Here is a 19,688-nt window from a genome sequence, read left to right on the forward strand (position 1 = left end):
CAAGCATATCAGACGGTTAATGGCGTCGAAGGCATTGCTCTTGGCACTCCAGGCCCTGAGGACCCAGTTCTAACTGGAGGTATTATTCTAGGCACTCCAAGAGGAGCATCTGCTCCCTCTGTCACTGCAGCTGCTCTCGTAACCGATAAACGAAGCAACTTCCCCAGTCCAACCGTCGGCGAGATTGTTATGACCATCTCTGGCTACGGAGACTCGAGTGACGATCCAGCTGTGGCTACTAAAACGGCGACCACGAAGACCACAGTCACCGCTAGTGGAGCTACCTTCACGACCAACGTCGTTGAAACCTACACTACCGCCATGGAACCAGTTATCCAGGCTACCGGAGAGAGTTCCGGTGATAATCTTCCTTCGGTCGTCACCATCAAAGCCCCTCCACCATTCGAGACCAACTCTCCCACTGGCTATTACCCTACTAACCTCATCACCCAGCGATCATTGGAATCTCCTCCACCAATTGTCTACCTCACAGCTGCCACAGCAGTCTGAACAGACAAAATGAGACGTTGACTACTCTTGCATGTATATTACTTCGATTCGACTTTTTTCTTCACCCCCTTTTTATATAGGTTTTTTTTGGTTTTTCGTTTGCAATATATTTCTGGCGTTTTTTTGGGATTCAACAATCGGAAGCACTTTCATACTCAATCGGATCAATTGGGCCATATTCAATCGGACCAATTGTGTCAAACCAGCACCAAAATGCCAAAACTCGTTCACACAATTGCTCCAACACTATCCAGGCCCCGTACACTTGAGAGGTTCATGAACCCCCCCTCCCAATAATGCAATAATGTGTAGGCACGATAAGACGAGCTCACCACCAAAAGGAGCCACTCTACAGCATTGAATAACAAGTTGTAGAAACAGGTGCAATTTTCAGCCGGTACCCTGCTCTCCAGTGACTCAACCTGATCTCCAGTGACTCATCATGACCGGTCCAGCGCGAAAAGTCGCTTTGTCAGAGTTTCTAGGCGGTCACGGATTTTAGGCGGTCGGGGAGCACTTTCATAGTCAGTCGGATCAATTTGGCCATATTCAACCGGACCAATTGTGTCAAACCAGCACCAAAATGCCAAAACTCGTTCACGCAATTGCTCCAACACTATCCAGGCCCCCTACGCTTGAGACGTTTATGAGCCCCCCCCCCCCCTAATAATGTGTAGGCACGATAAGACGAACTCACCACCAAAAGGAGCCACTCTACAGCATTGAATAACAAGTTGTAGAAACAGGTGCAATTTTCAGCCGGTACCCTGCTCTCCAGTGACTCATCATGACCGGTCCAGCGCAAAAAGTCGCTTTGTCAGAGTTTCTAGGCGGTCACGGATTTTAGGCGGTCGGGGACAAAACCCCCCTACGCATCGGACATATCAGAACTAGGTGATCAGCAAGACATGGACCAGCCAGGCAAAGGACTATAAATACTCCTCCACAAGGACTGAGGAACGTCCTATCATCACACCAACTCCAAAATAACCAGTGAATAAATCAACAATGGCTCCATATCAGGGTGAATGCATCTGCGGCGATGTCAAGATTACCATCAAGAACGAACCACAGGGCAGCTGCGTCTGCTTCTGCGAGGACTGTGCTACGGCGAGCTCGGGCCCCGGCGAAGCAATTCTTGTAGTCAATGAAGAGGACATCGAAACTAAGGGCAAAATGGCCACCTACGTCACGACTAAAGTCGCTTCCGGCAAGCCAAAGACGTTCTACTTCTGCGCTCGTTGCTTCACTGGCATCATGGCCAACGCTGAGGGCCAGCCAGGTGTCGCAACTGTCAGACTGGGTACTTTCAGCACCGAGGACCAGCTCAAGCTCTTCCCCCAGAGCGGGTACATGGACGACGCCAAGACTGCCTACACCAAGAAGCTGTGCGAGTTCCTAGGCAACTAGATCACGACTTAAAACCTCCTTAAAGCTTGAAAAAGTATGTAGTTTTTTTTGGATAGTTATCCCTTAACAACCACATGATTTCTTTCGAAGTTCTTGCGCTGTTTTTGTTCTCGTAGAATTAGCCCCATGGCCACAATCAAATCGGCCAATTCAGGCTCCCAGATAATAAACTCGCCGACCTTCCGCGTCTTGGCCAGCGCCTTGCTCACCGTAGAATAGTACAGCGCTACCGGTGCATCACCGTCCTTGAGCTCAAAGAAGCCAGACCCAAACGTAGACGCCAGCCCAGGCGTGCCGTGCCATGTAAGGACTCGCCGTCCGCCCGCTAGCGCAATCTCTGTCAACGACTTGGAATCCGTATTCAGCATGATTATGGGCCCCTCAGGCAGATCCATGGTATACACAACCTGATCGTTGGAGAGAATCTTCTGCCACACGTGACAGTACAATTCATCGCTCTCGCTGATCTGAGTCGAATCGTCCAGTGAATCTGCCAGGAGGCACCTTGCGCCCCGCGTCTTCTGGTGGAATATCGACATATATGGCGTCTTGGTCCTCGAGAAAGGCACATGCTTGGGCACTACACAATGCATGCACGAGACAGGAGATCCTGATCGGGCCTGCTTCGCAACGTCTTCGGAATCGTACACGGTAATACCGGCCTTGAACCGCGTAGCATAGACGGGCACTGTGTACCGCTTAGCCCAGATATTGTAGCGTCTCGACACATAGGTAGCTGCATCAGATGAATATACACACTCAGCTGGTCAGATCCGTTGTCACTTTCTTGGTTGTTGATGAGCGTCTCGTAGGTCATGACCGAGGCCGTGTCGAACGGCTGTTGCAAGCTACTTTCACCGCGAGCTATGGGCTCTCGTCTGTGTTGGGCAGTAAATCGTTTCAGAATTTCATCTCTTAAGATAATTTTGTTGATATTCAGGGGGAGAGATGTCAGGTTATTTTAAGGCATTAAAACCGTTAAAATTTCAATCTTGCATGAGAAGGTCTCGGGCAACCGACGGCAGTTGCACGGCTGAATAGTATGCGGGTAGTCACAGGCAACCATACTACCGCATAGAGGTACAATTCTTATAGAGTTGTAGCATGCAATTGTAAGGCAGGGGCCAACTGGGGAAGGAAAAAAAATGTTCTAGAGACATAGAAAGGAGAAGGGGCGTATTTTATATGTCCCACAGGATCAGCATTGTTGCGTATTACATATGGGTTGTTGTGGGTGGTGGTATCACGCAAGAACTACCAAGGTGTGCACTATCGCCATTATCTCCACTTGTCCTTTATAATTGCACTCTATTTGTCCTTATCCTATTCGCGGGAGTGGAATTATTTTATATCTTATTCAAGAAAGCGGCGATCAATAGCAAGTGTAGCTTTCAAATCGAATTTTCATGCTATTGTCCTAAGGTCGGCTATTATAACATCGCAACGTGGTAAGGACAATTCTTGATATTTGAAATAATGGATAAAGATAAGAAAGCAAATATTCAAGAAGTCTTTGTTTTATCAACAGTTTAATACAGTTCAAAGCAAGGAAACAAATGAATTGGAGATTCGTATAACTGTCATTGTGGGGGTACCTACTAGTATACCGGTAGTATGCTTTTCTAACATGCTTTTTATGTGTCGATACCTTAATTAGAAATGATATGGGCCACAGTTGTATGCGTCGGAAGTCATAATAAATGGAGCTCGCAGTGAGCTAATCGCTTACCCGTGTCATTTTATACTGAGGCTGGAAACCGGAATCCCAATTCCGCTAATTTTGTGTGCCTTCACATTATCAAACCAGCTTGGATCACCAAATAATGCTCACTATGAACTTATTTTATCCTACACAATGACAGAAATCAGCGAGCAAAGTCCTCGATTAGTACTTCACGTCTTATATGGTGGCACGATAAAAATATTCCGCTTCCAATCAGTTCACTTCCTTGCTCGTGCTCTATCTTCTACTTAGTATTTACATTACTCTCGTTTAGTTTTCCAATGATTTTGTGAAATTGTCGTAGAACCGTTACATTGCCGCTAAGCACTGATATAGAATCGTTAAAATTGGAACGGAAATCTCGTCAAACTGAGTTCCTCTTTTGGTATCCAGCGATGTGGCGGATCTCGATAGCGGATCCCTGGACCATTTTTACGAAAATCCACAAAGTTGAATGATAGCACCTGCACGACCCACATAAGGCTTTTTGAGTGGCATTTGCTCAACGTGGGTTAGAAACTCACTCGTCAATCAGTTTCGAACTGTGCGGCATATAAACATTACATACCGTGACAATTGCGATGAGAGGGTAATGTTCAGCTATTCCCTGTATGCTCGTTAAAAGGCTTGACATTGTGCCGCTGCGGGTACTGTAAATAATTTTTGGCTAACGCAATGAGCTTCTGGTTTCGCCCTTACAGAAAATCGAGGCATTGGCAAATTGAGACATACTGCGAACGGTTCTTCAATGAGTGACATTTGAAAGACTTAACTGGGGCCGATCACACGCCGTGCATGAGTCGAAAGTCGAGCGGCATTGGCTCCTCCGCACAATAGCTTTAGTAAACTATACATATCAAAGGCGGAGTAGCTACACATATCGGTGTTCGACCAAATCTTCACGCCCATGTCATGTCGTTTAGAGACATCACGCATCACCGTATTTTGATCATCAAGGTTCTCCGTAAATCAACTGGTGATGTCCATTGACATCATCAGGAGATCGACACAATCTGTGCGTTACTCTTATTGAGAAACATAACATTACTAGATACTCCTCTTTCTAGTAGTGGATCCAAGCTTAGACCCTGCCGATTTACGGCCATGCTGTTGAAAATTGGTACATAGAGTATCGGAGAGAGACAAAATTAAAAGGCTAGTAATATTAAGTAGAGTTCATTAAAGCTAGTCATTAAGGGTCGTCGAAAGGTCAGATCTAGTTCGTAAGGAAGTCGTTAATTATTGTTAATACCGCCTTTAGCATGGCGGAAGAACTTCATGCCCATCCAGGACACGATGCACCACACCCACGCCACAACGATGCATAGGAATATCAGCGTCGGATAGTACACGGGGATAGGGTACCCGGTCTCTTTCTCGTACTGGGCGTAGTTTTGGACTTTCGGCACAGATTGAAAAACGCCAAAGAAAGACCCAATGCCAATGAGAAAGACGGACCAGACAATAATGAGAATCGTCCATCCCCACGCCCACAGCTGTACCACGCTCGAAGCCGGTCTCATCTCGCTCAATTCGGGGCTAAACGGCTCGAGCTCGTCCTGAAACCCGGTTTTCCGGCGCTTCATGGGGCTCGGGGCCCGTAGTATTGGCGAGCGGCGCATCATGAGCCCGTTATAGTCGACGCTTGTCGCAGCAGCGACATTAAGCACATTAGGCAACACGTCGTTTTTGGCCAAAACAGGCATCGTCGTCAATGGGGGTTTGAGGAATGCCTCTGTCCCGAGATCAGTGTGTCCCGAAATTTTGCGCAGCACTTCAATGCGGTACAGCAGCACATCACCATCAAAACTCGACCTATCAGACGGCCTAATTGGCGGATCCGACCCATCGTAATAAGAAAGGAGGCTCAACATGGCAGTGTGGTTCAGAAACGACGGATTGATGTCTACCAGATGCACTAGCGAGACGCACTTGCTGAACAGCACACGCGAACTCGTCAGAAGATGAATGTGTCGCAGAAACGACAATCTTATACTGATTCCCAGGTTCGTAGTCTCGGTGATGCTCGACAGAACGCTCTGAAGGTAATCTTCCTGCCTTTTCAGTGGAACTGATCCGTTCTGGCACACGGAGTGAAGAAACCCGTTTGTCAGGTCTATCTCGACCCCGCTGAACTTGGAAAAGTGCTTGTATAGCCGCCTGAACTTCTTGAGGTGCTCTCTAATGCGCCGCTCCCCAGTATGTGTGATTTCAGGCAGCACGAGGCGCAGGTATATCCGGGAATCTTCGTGTTGGCATAGATCTATCAGGTTGTGCCAGGAGGACCTCAGCTTCGCCGCATCGGGGTACTCCGGGGTGTACCCTTCGAGCAGCTCATCGCTGGTCACCAGCGTAGGAGTCGTAAAAAGGAGCCGTCCACGGCACTCCCACCCTGGGCCCTTGGCACTGTTTATAAAGTGTGCGTCCACTGCGCCCATCGTGCAAGTGAACTGAAAACTCGATTACCCCAGCTTTATACGGAATCCTTGCTTCTCAATGAAAAATGAGACCTCACAAAGCTATGGACCGTCGGGGAGAGTCGTGGTGGTTGATAGGTGGTCGGTTCTGATTGATTTGGTGATCTGTTGATGATGAGGGGGCGGGGTGACGGAGGTCAACTCTAAGGCCGTGGACCATCCATATTATCTCCTGCAGAGGAACACGCGACAAGCGACTGGTGTGGGAAGGCCAGATTTGGCAATAGCAAAAGTAATACCAGTGAACTAAATGGATCCGGCTGCGTTGGCGAGGCTCGTGGGCCAGAAGTACCGCCAGTATGTGTCCCACAAGTCCCCGAGTCCGTTCGCAGGCCAGCTAGAGCGGCTCTCGGAGACGCCATTGGCCTACGAGAATGGCGATCTGCTTGACAGGGCGCTGGAGGTGATGCCTCTAGAGCGATTGTTTGGCGAATCTGACCGCAGAGCAGCGGAAGACGCTACCTGGGGCAGCCAGGACTATTTGGTTATGGAGCTTCTCAAGTGGTTCAAGCACGACTTCTTCACTTGGGTGAACTCGCCGCAGTGCCCCCAGTGCCATGGAGAGACTTCTGGTATGGGTGGGACGGCTCCATCGCCGCAAGAGCGTGCCGATGGGGCTGGTGTTACCGAATTATACAAATGCAATTCGTGCCAGAGAATTGAGAGGTTACCACGTTACGGCAGTCCAGGGAAGCTGCTAGAAACCCGTAGAGGCAGGTGTGGAGAGTGGGCCAACTGTTTTACGTTGTTGTGCAGAGCATTGGGGCTCAGAGCGCGGTGGGTGTGGAACAGCGAGGACCACGTCTGGACGGAGGTTTATTCAGAAAGGCAGAAGAGATGGGTGCATTGTGATTCGTGTGAGGAAGCGTGGGACAAGCCTACATTGTACGAGAAGGGTTGGGGGAAGCGCATGGCCTATTGCATTGGGTTTTCTGCGGAAGGCGCAACGGATGTTACGAGGCGCTATGTTCGAGATAAGGAGAAGGCTCTTCCGAGAGACAAGATTTCTGAGGCCGATCTTGTGACGGTACTCAAGCGAATTACGAGTTATAGACGGGAAGCAATTCCCCAGGATGTAGACAGGCTTCAAGCCGAAGACAAGGATGAGCAGGAGGAGCTGGCTTCTTATTCTGCCACCGCTACTGCTACAACTGAAGCCGTAGGGCCTCGTGAATCGGGTGCAGGAGAGTGGACGAAGGCTAGAGGAGAAGACGGCTCAAGCTGATTCTATAATAGATCATTTCACTATTACAGTATATAGCATATTAGTCAGTGGAATATTCTAATTACGAACTCAGCTTTTAGGATTGATCTATCCTAGATAGACCTCGTTACCGGGAGCATGCTCTCCACAATTAACGGAGCAGATTTTTTGAGGGCCACACCTGGTACCAAGGTTCAATGACGAATTGTAAATAGAGAATGAATTATAAACGAATAATGAATGAATTGTGAATCATGAAAGATTATCCAACCTATAAACGATCGGCTTCTGGCGTCCACCAGTATTAAAACGAAAGGATACAATAAATAAAACCGTGTGCCGGTAATAAATAAAACAAATGCAAAAAGATGGGCAAGTCAATGGTCGTTTGATGCAATTTGGTGAGTGGAACCATTTTCGGTAGCCCCTGAGCTAGTGGCCCCTTCAGAACCAGCCTGATCAGTAGTTAACGACTGCTGACGGCGGTGGAGCATGCGTCGTGAATTAACAAAGCGCACCCACCGACTCCTGTTCTGCTCCTCGTCCGATTGTCGTGACGACGTCAATTGCCGTCTCAGCTCTGCTTCGTGGTGGAACCGGGCCAGAACCTGCTGGCGCGATTCTCGCGGAAGCAATTGCGCGTTCCAAATGTCCAAAAACCGGTTGAACATCGAAGTTTCAATCTCGTAACCGGGTGGAATGACAATTTGCTCGCCATTCTCACCGCGAACCGTATTTGGAGGTGCCTCTGATACCTGCTCCTCTCTCGAAAGACTCAAGTCCACACGACACAGTGGACACAACGATGAACTATTGAGCAGCCACGGATCAACGCACTCGGCGTGGAACTTGTGCTTACAAGGTAAAACCCGTAATATGTCCCCATCCTTGAATCCTTCAAAGCATATAGGACAGTCAGGCTCCTCTCTACTAGCTATCAGCACGCGCGATGCTTCAACATTGGTAGTAGTAACGATATTTGGGTCTGATGAATTGGCACTTCGCTGAAGCTCGTAGCTCTCAGCTCGCGCCTCTTTGTCCTCTGTCCTTGAATCGTCCATCCGTGGAGACTGGCTGTTGGCATCGACCTGGAATCGAACGAGCGGAATTGAGTCCAAAACAGCCCTTGCCAGCCCTTTGGCCCGATTGGCGTAAACCTGGCTCGAGCTTCCAAACCCTTGCGACTCATTATCTTCCGCATCTGCTGGACCTAGTCCGTACCGTTCTGGATGCTTGTGCACACGAATGGCTCCGGAGACAATTACAAATAGGAAGAGAACGGCAATGAGGCCCGTGATAGCATACAACACGGCCATGGCCGTCGTCGATGAAGAGGAATGGCTAGAGCTACCACTACTACTCCCCGAGCCGCTATTACCTTCGTACGTCGTCGAATTCGGACTGACATAGGCGTACTCGGGCGCACTAGTGTTGCGCAGCCGGTCTACGAATGAATAGGACGCCGACCGCGACAGCATAGTGAACACAGTGCCCAGCTGCGTCGTCAATTGGCTGTCCATGTTGGTAAAGTTGCATCCCTGGCTCGTCAGAGAGTACATGAGCGTGCATGGCGGGTTCTGGGTAGAGAGTGCATCAAACGTAGCCCCAGCCTTGGCGCGGTCGTCGCAAGATACCATAACAATCTCGTTCCACGCGTAGTTGTCGTCATCCCGCTGCAGAACTAGGTACCCCGAACATATGCTCTTTATACCGTTGACCGTCGTGAACGAAACGCCCGTCGTCGATGTCATTGCGGATATATCGGCCCGGACGATCATCGAGCTGTCCCTCGTGATGTTGGCGGACAGAATGAAATCCGAGGGCAGCTGGCCAGTCTGGTTCGTCGTGCTGATAACCTGAGTCACATTGAGCTCGCCAACCAATGCTGGCTGGTCGTCACAGCTTGCCATGCCCCAGAGCATCCATAGCACGGCTATCAGCCTCACGATTCTAGCGCTTCGCGTCATCTCGACCGAAATGCAGTAAAAAGCGCCTTGCTCAGCCAGATATTACCAAATCCTGAATGTCCCCTGATCTCTCAAGATTGAATTACAAAAAATTCGACAATACCCGTTATATCCAGTTGACAAGAAAATATCGTTGCAACTGGTCCCTAACGGGTTTCGGTCTGGCGAAAATGTAAGGCAGGGGTGGCTTGCAGAGCAGTGCCTCTTTCGGACCCTAATACCTCGCGCACGCTTATGCGCGCCACGACAACAAACAAAGTCGGCCACTCGTCCTACCGCATGTCTGGGTATATCTAGAAAATATCAACAAACATTGGCATATGGTCGCTAGGCTAGGCCTTATTTGCGGGAATATTATTGGTCATTCCGGTCATTCCTGAGGGATTCGGGGTAGACAGCTGTAAAGCCAATGGGGGAAAATATGAAAGGTGGAGTGATCATTAGGTTCTGCGGCTGAGAAAGGGGGGCTTAGGCCTCTATATATAGGCAATCCTCAACGTGGCCCGCCGCGTTTGGTGCGGGTGGGTTGCAACAAACCCCATGTTGCCTACCAGATAGAAGGCTATTCAATGCCATCGTTATTTCCGTAGTCTGAGATTTTGTGTTAATTGTGCCATTATCTTACCTCCTATGCAGTGCCATCTTTCTGTTGTGTGTCCAGTTCACACCTTTCGAACCAAGAGGAAGGTAATGTGGGGCGAGACTGCGTAGATGATAAGCTATTACTCGGCAGCTCAGCGATTCTAGATGCGAGGAAAAGTCAATTCGCTAAGTACCCTCTTAGAATTACAAAGGGGCCAATCCTTTTAATGGGTCTACTGCAGTTTAAATGTAAAGCATGTCAGTTGAAGCTTACTTACCCTGTTCGCATATCAACCATGGTCTCGTCGTCAGTTACAATCGAAATCAGGGAACATTTTTTTTACTGTGCGATATTGTGACCGAAATAGTATTTCCAATCTACGTCAGCCATGGTACTCCATCGATAGTGCGTTTCTAGTTGCAACCACACGTACGATATAGCAACAGCAATATTCCATTATACTCAGTTAACTGAAAGGGTAATATGAAGATTTTATACCGGTAGCAGATCCTCTTTGGAGAGGCTGGTGGCTGCTAATTGGATTCCTTATCGCCATTTTATAGCTGGATGTCATCATTACCGTAGACTTAACAGAAATCTCATATTTGGCAGGCGTTTGCTAAATATCAACTCGCCAATTGACCACAATGTGTGGAATGTAAATTTAACTATATAAATTCAATTTCAATAGCCCCGGAACTCTTTGAAGCTGGTCCGCAATGCATTTGAGGTTGGAAGGGGGTGTTTTCTGACTAGCTTCGGAGATTGGTCGGGCCGAGACATTATCAAACGGTGAAATAACTGGTACACCCCCTGGGGTACATTTAAAAAGAAAAATTCACATCGGCCTTAACCATGATCACTTCGCTTCCAATAGAAATCTGGGAACAGATTGTGAAATACTCTCGTCCAGAGGATGTTTCCAATCTGCATTTAACATGTCGCTTAATAAATGAAATCTCACTGTGGCTTTTATGGAGAAAGGTAAATATTCTCGCTGGCAATGGCAGTCTCGAAAATGCCGCCTTTCGCTATCAGATAACAGATGAAATTGCAGAACTATTAGGTCGGTACATGGACCATATAAGAGTCCTCTCTATAGATATGGGACAAGATACTTTTTCCGACTCCAATGGGGATCCTGTGTCTGATTGCAAGAGTCTACCCAAGATACTTTCCCTGCTCTGGAACAAAGCCAGTGAAATCACCCATGTTATTATCGCCATTCAGGAAGTATTCTATTTGGAGTCCTTTGTTAAGAAATGGGTTGATATCTGTACAAGCTTATCGGGCAATTGCAATCCATCAGTAGAATTGTACTACGACTGCAGACTTAATAGCAACGGTTTTCATCCTGGGTTACAGTTCGTTGAAGATGTATTATCAGCAGGGCGAGAGTTGCTACAAAGCCTGTCAGTAAGTTCAACATTAGCTTGATGCTTGGACGTAAGGCCCCATACCTGAACCTGTTCGAGGAACTAGGCAGATATATAGTGGAGCTTGATTTCTCTGGCTCTTCCAGAGCAATTGGAATAGTCATCGAAAGGCTAAAATACTGTACTCAGTTAAAAGGCCTCGCTTTATGTTTTGAGCGGGAAGATGCTCTAGAACGTAATTATGTGTGCAGCCTCCCGGACTCTGTCGAACGTGTCACTGTGGAAGCATATAGCAAAATCTCTCTGGCAGTTATAGGAGACAATGTCAGTTCACTCGACATTGATGGACCGGTTAAAGTTCATGCAAAAGTGCCGATGTTAACAAGTATTCACTTTTCGAATTTCGCAGAGAATGACGATGTCGACCGCTTCATATCTTTGGTTAACCAGAGCGAGTTTTTCGAGTCAATGCGCCTATCTTCTGTCAGCGAAAACATGATTCATCGTCTCACCAAAGCGTTTGAGAAAGTCCACGGCGAGCTGGAAATGTACTCTGATAGTGCTCTGAATAGGGCCAACTTCTTTTCAGAGCTTCTCAAGGCCCTTCTCCGTCGATGGAGTTCAAGACCCTTACGGTTTCTATGGAATAAAACGAAGAGCTCGTTCATGTGGAACCACTTGTGAAGAGGCTCCCTCAAATGGAGAGATTTTTCATCAAAACACATTTCGAACATATCCGTTTCCCTCCTGAACTTGTCAGAAAAGTGTACAAAGGTCTCTACGAAGTGCGATTAGACCAGGTTAGATCAAAGCTAATCAAGAGTAACTAGCTTATTTGTATGATACTGCAACAATAGTACGTTATTGTCTTTTTATTTTTTACCATGCGTCCTATATATCTACAACAGTATTTCATTCCTGTAAACCTCGATTAACTTGATATAGAGTATTCTGCGGACTATAAACCGGTGATAAATTTCATTTCGCGGGCTTGGTGGATATCAATTGTAGTCCTTGTCGTTTTAGATATGAATAGATTTGTTTTGTTCTCGATGCATAAATCTCATATTTGTCAGGGGTCACTGTCGATCTTAGATCTGTCAATTTAGTACAAGGAATCTTCCCTGTAACTTGGCAAAATGGTATGTCGACTAAAATTGATTAAAATTATTTACCAGGTATTAACGGTCGACAAAGGATTATTGGGATTTGGTTGGGGTATCATCATCAAGCCTGCGGAGAGAACTAGGGGTCATAATTGGCGTGAAATTCAGCGGCTGTGCGTGTTTTAAAGCAGGGCTCGAGCATGACACAGAAGAAGCAGGAGGCGGCTGGGGCAGGAAATAACCGGAAAACTGCATCAATGGATCAGACGGCCACCCTGCAGTGGGATTGTAGAAGAAATTGGGGTAGACCGGGTTAGAATGAGGACAGAATGGACTGCCAAAGGCGCAAGAAGCGACTTCATGGTAGCTGCACGAGTTCGGAATCGCCGAGGATGATGGAGTTGACTGCACATATGAACTGTTCGAGCCGAGGAAAGCAATCGAATGGTCGGATTGTGACGCATCCAGCGAACTCTCAGAGACTGTTTCCGAGATAAGTAGTGGCGAGGTTGACTCTTGCTTCAAACGAACCATCTCGGAGGAATGCTTGTCAGTGTCGTCTCCGTCCTTAATTGGAAGAGGCGTAGAAGGAGCACTGCCATCATTAGTATTGGAAACCGGGGAATGGGGCTCTTGAGAAGGAATATTTGCCCGTATGGGCTCCGGAGTCGAGACCCGTGTAGTAATCTCGCTCGTTGATGAGGATGGAGGAGGCGTGAGAACCTCCGGGCGGTTAACTGGCGGTCTTGGTCTAATCGGTGGTCTCGGTATTGGTTTTGGCCCGGTGTTCTGGGGCTTCTGAGATATTTGGGCCCATTTTGACCTGATTTTGATGCCCTGTTTGACGCGCTCGTTCATGAAAGACACAGCAATCTTGGACTCCTGCGTCTTGCCGCTGTAATACATCCGCTCCATATAGGCGACATGGTACACTTCCTCGAGGAGAGGGAGACGCACTCTTTTAAGAAGGCTCATGCACTCGTCTGTGGCTCGCCGGAGTCTGTCAATGGTGATTAGCTTGCATCGTAGTAGACAGATGAGCAGGCGAATGCGCTCCGGTTTCATGAGGTGATCAGGCTCCTTGTGTCGAACATGCTCAGGCCACCAATGAGGCTTGGTGTGGTCGCCCAGTTTGTATGGATAATGGGTCTGCTTGCGAGGTTCGATGGCCCGCACCCATGCCTTGGAAATGGTCTTGCATGCCTGTTGCTGCAGCGAAATGAGGCATTCCTCAAGATAGTACTCAACCTCCGCTGGTTTGGAGAGGTCGATGGTGTGCTCGGGGACGGGGTGTGGCCGTTGCAGGTTCCTGGAGGGCAGAACTTCGTTTCTACTAACGTAGTCATATACATCTTCTTCCTGGAGGAACTTTTGGACGAATTGCTCCATCTCAGGGTTGGAATGGATATTGGTAGCTTCGTTCGGCGAGATGAGCACGAGGCAATAGCTTGCCTGGTTCCCCCGAGAGAGGCAGTCAAGTTCATGGACGATTCGTTTACAAGCAGCCCTGTAATACTGGTTCTCTTCTTCGCTCGACATTGCTGGCCTTCTTTTGATAGGTGAGCAAATATCTGAAATGTCTTTTGAACAGACGAGTATATACAGCGGACTTGTATTCAGATATATATATATATATATATTTATACTCCTCTCGAGCTTAACAGCTGTTAGTACTGTCTATCAACCAATCTGGAATGCCTGGTTACCTCTTCTGTCTGGAGCCGTTCCATAGCCATCACGTATCACATTCCCCCCCCCTAGTAGACTATCCTTTATTGTTAGCATATGCGGACCTAACACGACCCTTCCCCTCACAGTAGCTCAATGCCCCTACTGCTACTATAGTGAACTACTATAGTGGACTGCTAGTGTATGCGGACCTAACACGACCTTCCGCTCACATTAGCTCTACCCTACTATGGTGAACCGGGCTAGTGGACCCACTGTGACGGCAGGTTCTCCACCTCTCTAGTTTCAGTGAAGCCTCTTCTGTGTTTTTTCATCTATCAGCTAGCGTGTTGCGATATGCTATGAAGACATGCTATATAATATGCAGACCTATTAGGCCTTCCCACCACTTCCTAGCCAATCAATTACCCGCTCCACCCCCTTCTGGAACTCGTCAATGCTCCCCTCAATGACTTTAGTCAGTTCAACTTTGCCGTAGGACCGCTCGAGGAATTCATAGTAGTCCTGTGCGGCGATCTTGTTGATGTTGAACTTGCGTACTCCAAGGCGCACACACCGCTGGACAAGCTCCTCATCAAAGTCATTTGTCCCATGGAGAACAATTGGTACACTCCCTGCCAATGCATCTCGAATCTTCTCTAAGGCACCAAAGTCAATGACTTCCCTCGGGTCGCAGTGATAGTCACCGTGGATATTGCCGAAGGATGGGGCAAGCATTGTGACGCCAGTGTCATTGACGTACGAACTTGCCTCTTCCGGCTTGGTGATGAGCGCCTGGATCTTTGCTGCGCTTGGCAAGACGCCGTCTTCGGCACCGTCAATTCTTCCAAGCTCAGCCTCGGTGGCAACCTGTTTGGAATGGGCAATCGCAGCGAGTTTCTTGGTCTGTATTTTATTCTCCTCGGGGGAAAGCCGTGACATGTCAATCATGACGGAGTCAAATCCCATGTCAATGGCACGCAGGATGATGTCCTCCTCCATGGCGTGATCGAGATGCAGGGCGACCGGAACCTTTGCATTTCGGCACGCATCGACACAGAAGTTGATGAAGAGCGACCCGAACTGATGAATGGACCACGGGAACACCTGGATCATGGCCGGTGAGTTCTTGGCTTCGGCCGCTCGGATGGTGCCCAGCACACCGTCTGTATTATAGCAGTTCACGCAAGGCACGCCATAGTTGCCTGCTTCAGCCTTGCTGAGGATATCAAGAGTCTTGTTTGGAAACGACATATCACTTTTTTTTTCGTTACTGATTCCATACCGTTTTCTCGGTTTATATCTGATCTGAGTCGGAAGCGGGGTTGATGCAGCCTCCGATCTGCCAGAGTGGGGGGTTGTGCTGATTCCCGCGGGGGATACCCTGCATATCACATTTTGACCCGCCTGTTTCGAGGCGGCTGACTGGCATATGGAGTTTTTGAAGCATTGCAGCCAATTACATACTGTAATTTTAAATTCGCTATGCCTCAGAAGTGAGCGATATTGCCGATTTTACCGATTATCCCGGTAATAACCGCAAGTATCGTACGTTTCGCATTACCGTACCACATTAGATGAATTCTCTTATTTTGGTGGCTAGCATTTTTAGTTGGTATGTGTAGTGATTTTTTCGTGTATTACTGTTTCCCTAGAGAAATGGCTTCCTCTTGTGTCTATAGTGCAATGGCCGTAATCGGCCCGCTAAGCCAAATGTTTTTCAGTAATTTTCATTGATTTGCGATAGCGTTAACTCGTTTGAAATGTTTTACTTATCGGATGAGTAGGTTGAGTTATCAGAAAAGCCTGTATTTATAGTACGGTTTCAACGTGTTAAGGGCACAGATAGATTGAATTTTTTTACAGAACTGCAGAATTTGAGAATAATTGCACGCATTTTGAGGGGTACAGAATTTAAGATCGTCAAAAAACTCAGAAAATAGCACCAAAAATAAAGGATATAATCAATGATAAGGGAAATTTACACCGCGCAATTCAAGCTAGCCCCATAAATAGTCCAAATAGACGAGTTTCCAGCTCGTAAAGTTGATTTGAAAAATGAATCACGTGATGCTAAGTCACGTGACTTTTTTGAGGTCCCTTTTCTGCTTTACAACGAGCTTAAGAAAACAATGTTCAGTTAAAGGCATTATGGCCGAGTGGTTAAGGCGAAAGACTCGAATAGTTCTCTCGAACAAAGTCGGGCATCTTTTGGGATTTCCCGCGCAGGTTCGAATCCTGCTGATGTCGATATCTTTTTTGGTCGAAAAATTTTGATCTCGCAGGCGCACGCGAAGGTCAAAAAAATTCATTCGCGTGCGCACGCGAGGAACAGTGGCAAGACAGCATTAGGCGTACGCGCGTGACTGCAGCGCATGGCATACTTCTAACACACCATATGGATCAAATGCGTCATACATGTACATGCAACTCATGCACGCATGTTTTGCGCGGGCAACATATGTTAATGTGTGAATGCGTGCATATGAACACAATGTCTGAAATTAAAAGATCGGTTAAGATGATCAATGCAGATCAACTGAGCCCTGAAAAAAAACAAATCTCAAAAATTGTCAACCAACAAGTGTCGAATAACTTCATGTAATAATTATTAAAGTAGCAATGTAGGATTAAATGACTTTTTCAATTAATTACTATATATAGAGTAAATTGATGCTGGACTAACTGGTGGGCTATATTTTTGTCAGAAAAGAAAAAAAAATATCAACATAGCATGGCATTACGTACGTATGCCTGTAAAGTGGTAACCTGTACCTGTTACCATCATACAGGCTCCTAAGCACATTGAATATATGTAAGGCGTTGGATCACAGGCCACAAAGCAAACTAGACGTATTCATGTGCCATTTGGATTTATCCGCGAGACTAAAACTCGTTTCGCGGGGGTTGTCCGGGTCGGATACGCGAAGCCTAATGCCTAGCTCACTACCAAGAGCCCTACTACCTTCTAATTCCAGAGCCTAATGTCCGGAGCCTAATCATGGCCAGATCTACTGATTAGAAATTAGAAACCCACCCCAGAAACTCGGTATATTGACAGTCCACAAGACTGGTATTATAAGGCGGATTGTAGATAAATTCACCAGAAATGGAAGTTCCATATTGCCTCATTGGCGGATTACTAGCCTCTGCCGGCGAACGTCAAACTCAATCTACTCATCACCAAACATTAAATTGCTAAGATAAGCTCTCGTACCTCCAACACAGTCTTTCGTAATACCTTTGTAGCCGAGGTAGAACACCTCCTTCATACCGGACTAGCCTCCGGCAAAAGGCTAAAACCCGATTAGAATATTCCAGATAGCCGAGAGCCATGAATATGGGCAGACAATAAGCACCGGCCAGTTAGGGTGCCGTCAAAAGCGGCTTACGCTGGTCTTCCGAGACAGTTCGCCCCTTAGTAACTCATCGCCGCCTCCCCCGACCCGCGGCCGAAGTGGCGATATCCGTCGTTAAAAGCAAACCCCCCAATGCATATTGATCCAACGGTTTTATGAAATTATGTGAACCAAAAAAATATCGCTACGCTAGCGGTGAATATCGTCGGCGACATTTGAAACTGGTCCGCGGGATAACCCGGCATTTGGCCCTTTTGGAAATCCAACGCGGATAGACGACGGCGCATTTCGCCGTACTACCCACCACCATGAATAAAGGGGGGAATTGATTACCAGCGAATTCCATCAAAAGTACCGAACAATTATCGTACTACCAGCACTAATGGGGGGACCAGTCCCCCCAAACCCCCCTGGGGCTCCGCTACGCGGAGAGGTCTGGTTGACGAAGGTTTGGGGACCAGCGATTCTATCGAAGTACCAAACAACTATCGTACTAGTACTAATGGGGGGGCCAGTCCCCCCCAAACCCCCCCTGGGGCTCCGCTACGCGGAGAGGTCTGGTTGACGGGGGTTTGGGGGCAGAGCCCCCAACTACGGGAGCTCGAGGGCTGGCCCTCGAATACAGTATCGGTAAACCAAACTTTTAGATTTATAATCTATAAGATTTACACATATGAAAAAATTAAAATACCAAGCAGAAAAAAACCAAAAAAACTTTTGAAAAATAGCAACACACCAATTCGAAGAGAAAGGGAGAGCGGGGATCAATTCGATCAGAAAAGGCGACCGGAGAAAGCGGGAGGGGAGATAACTGTTAGTTTCGATGCAGAGAGTTCGTCGTAAATAAATAAATAAAAATCGTCATGAGGGGGAGTTTTTCGAGAGGGGGAGCCTTTTTTTAATGCGTCGAGTGGCCCCGGTGGTATTTGAGTCCATTGAGGTTCTTATATCGCTTACCACACACCTCGCATCGATAAGGCTTGTCTTTTTCCATGCCCATACCTTCTGGGTACGGCGTGTTTGAAAGCGGGTCGATGATGCTGTAAGTACCGTCTTCATTGAGGAGCAACGTCTGATTCTGGTGGCCGTGTAGTCGGTGGTATTTGAGGCCGTTCTGGTTCTTGTACGTCTTGTCGCAGCCAATAACGGGACATTTGAATGGCTTGTGCTCACCACGCTCCATTACATACAAATGTCGCGCCGGATCGTCAATGCACATGTCGTCGTCCTCATCCATCATCATAGGAGTACCTGCACCGCTGTTATTGTTGGTATTGGCATTATTATTGTTACCATGGTTGTGGGTCGACGACGCAGGGGACAAAAACACTTCATTGGTAGAAACCGCCTCAAGCGACTGCATACGCTTCATGACAGGTGGCTCCACTGGTGGTGAGGGTGCAATATGTGCCTCCTCGTAGTGTCTAAGCAAATCATGGAGTGTAGGGAGCGTCTGGCCACAACACGAATAGTCTTTACAAAAGTCAGCTTCAAGGTTTGGTAGGTAGGACGACGAATGGATGGGCGACATTGACATCTGCTGGTGCTGTTGGTGGTGCTGGAGCTGCCCGTGATGGTGGTGGTGGGCCTGCGGCGCATTGTTAAACAGCACTCTATCTCCTAGTTAGTAAAAAATCATTTTTCATATCAATAGGAGCAAGCGATCGACGAACAAAAACCTATTCCTTATCGACCTCCACTTCTTCTCCTAGTGTAACTTTTCAACATACTCATCACGAAGCCACGATCCGACAGACATGCCGCCCCAGGAAACGCCACCCATACCCTGTGAGTGGGCCACCGACTCTCTACGGAATCGCTGGGGCTGAGCAAACTGCGAGCTATTACGCTGGTACGAAATATCTATAGGGATAGCCGAGCTCATCATTGTGCACAAAAATATTTAGCTCAGGAGTTTAGCTTTAGTTAGAGTTTTTTTGGCACGCTATTAATAAACGAGAAAGGAAAAGAAAAAAATCGATAGTAAGTCCACAGAATCGATTTCAAGAGGACCAAGACTTGTATACTCGCTGGCGAAGAGCAAAGATTTGATTTGATAGGGTCCAGCTAATGTGTGACAAAACAACAAAAAAAGCGGCACCACTGGGTGAAACGGGGTATTTATAACAAAAAATGTGGGTCTCCGATTTTAGGGGTTTACAAAACCACTGGAATATAATAAATATCGCGAAGTGATCAAACGAGAGAGCAAAAAACCCAGTCAGCGATGGTTGGGGAGAAAGGGAAAGAAACTCAGCCAAAAGAGACCCGGTGGTATTTCAATGCGGTTAAGTACGGGATGGGT

At 47.5% G+C, this 19,688-nt stretch overlaps 10 protein-coding genes and 1 non-coding gene across 11 annotated transcripts; 5 read left to right on the plus strand and 6 right to left on the minus strand.

Annotated features, from left to right (window-relative positions):
* Positions 1–1,518: 1,518 nt before the first annotated feature.
* On the plus strand, positions 1,519–1,920 carry TRVA0_009S02784 (GFA family protein; the record flags this gene model as incomplete). The annotated part of the gene is made up of 1 exon (XM_076683619.1): positions 1,519–1,920. The coding sequence occupies one exon, from the start codon at positions 1,519–1,521 to the stop codon at positions 1,918–1,920; it is 402 nt and encodes a 133-aa protein (XP_076542246.1).
* Positions 1,921–1,976: 56 nt separating this feature from the next.
* Positions 1,977–2,513, minus strand: TRVA0_009S02806 (uncharacterized protein; the record flags this gene model as incomplete). The annotated part of the gene is made up of 1 exon (XM_076683620.1): positions 1,977–2,513. The coding sequence occupies one exon, from the start codon at positions 2,511–2,513 to the stop codon at positions 1,977–1,979; it is 537 nt and encodes a 178-aa protein (XP_076542247.1).
* Positions 2,514–4,878: 2,365 nt separating this feature from the next.
* TRVA0_009S02828 (PIG-Y family protein) lies at positions 4,879–6,081 on the minus strand (the record flags this gene model as incomplete). Its single annotated transcript, XM_076683621.1, has 1 exon — positions 4,879–6,081. One exon carries the CDS (start codon positions 6,079–6,081, stop codon positions 4,879–4,881), a length of 1,203 nt encoding a protein of 400 aa, XP_076542248.1.
* A 289-nt stretch (positions 6,082–6,370) lies between these two features.
* Positions 6,371–7,345, plus strand: PNG1 (peptide-N4-(N-acetyl-beta-glucosaminyl)asparagine amidase; the record flags this gene model as incomplete). Its single annotated transcript, XM_076683622.1, has 1 exon — positions 6,371–7,345. The coding sequence occupies one exon, from the start codon at positions 6,371–6,373 to the stop codon at positions 7,343–7,345; it is 975 nt and encodes a 324-aa protein (XP_076542249.1).
* A 356-nt stretch (positions 7,346–7,701) lies between these two features.
* On the minus strand, positions 7,702–9,246 carry TRVA0_009S02872 (RING-H2 finger protein; the record flags this gene model as incomplete). The annotated part of the gene is made up of 1 exon (XM_076683623.1): positions 7,702–9,246. The coding sequence occupies one exon, from the start codon at positions 9,244–9,246 to the stop codon at positions 7,702–7,704; it is 1,545 nt and encodes a 514-aa protein (XP_076542250.1).
* A 1,483-nt stretch (positions 9,247–10,729) lies between these two features.
* Positions 10,730–11,311, plus strand: TRVA0_009S02894 (F-box protein; the record flags this gene model as incomplete). The annotated part of the gene is made up of 1 exon (XM_076683624.1): positions 10,730–11,311. One exon carries the CDS (start codon positions 10,730–10,732, stop codon positions 11,309–11,311), a length of 582 nt encoding a protein of 193 aa, XP_076542251.1.
* A 314-nt stretch (positions 11,312–11,625) lies between these two features.
* Positions 11,626–11,934, plus strand: TRVA0_009S02916 (uncharacterized protein; the record flags this gene model as incomplete). The annotated part of the gene is made up of 1 exon (XM_076683625.1): positions 11,626–11,934. One exon carries the CDS (start codon positions 11,626–11,628, stop codon positions 11,932–11,934), a length of 309 nt encoding a protein of 102 aa, XP_076542252.1.
* A 515-nt stretch (positions 11,935–12,449) lies between these two features.
* Positions 12,450–13,895, minus strand: TRVA0_009S02938 (uncharacterized protein; the record flags this gene model as incomplete). Its single annotated transcript, XM_076683626.1, has 1 exon — positions 12,450–13,895. One exon carries the CDS (start codon positions 13,893–13,895, stop codon positions 12,450–12,452), a length of 1,446 nt encoding a protein of 481 aa, XP_076542253.1.
* A 522-nt stretch (positions 13,896–14,417) lies between these two features.
* On the minus strand, positions 14,418–15,278 carry TRVA0_009S02960 (class II fructose-bisphosphate aldolase; the record flags this gene model as incomplete). The annotated part of the gene is made up of 1 exon (XM_076683627.1): positions 14,418–15,278. One exon carries the CDS (start codon positions 15,276–15,278, stop codon positions 14,418–14,420), a length of 861 nt encoding a protein of 286 aa, XP_076542254.1.
* An 891-nt stretch (positions 15,279–16,169) lies between these two features.
* Positions 16,170–16,274, plus strand: tRNA-Ser(CGA). Its single transcript has 2 exons — positions 16,170–16,207; positions 16,230–16,274. It is a non-coding gene; the product is annotated as a tRNA-Ser (tRNA).
* Positions 16,275–18,281: 2,007 nt separating this feature from the next.
* Positions 18,282–19,166, minus strand: TRVA0_009S03004 (uncharacterized protein; the record flags this gene model as incomplete). The annotated part of the gene is made up of 2 exons (XM_076683628.1): positions 18,282–18,996; positions 19,114–19,166. 2 exons carry the CDS (start codon positions 19,164–19,166, stop codon positions 18,282–18,284), a joined length of 768 nt encoding a protein of 255 aa, XP_076542255.1.
* Positions 19,167–19,688: the final 522 nt, after the last annotated feature.

This window comes from Trichomonascus vanleenenianus (assembly GCF_965637985.1).
Source record: "Trichomonascus vanleenenianus strain CLIB 3782 genome assembly, contig: TRVA0_009S, whole genome shotgun sequence".
Taxonomy (NCBI): domain Eukaryota; kingdom Fungi; phylum Ascomycota; class Dipodascomycetes; order Dipodascales; family Trichomonascaceae; genus Blastobotrys; species Blastobotrys vanleenenianus.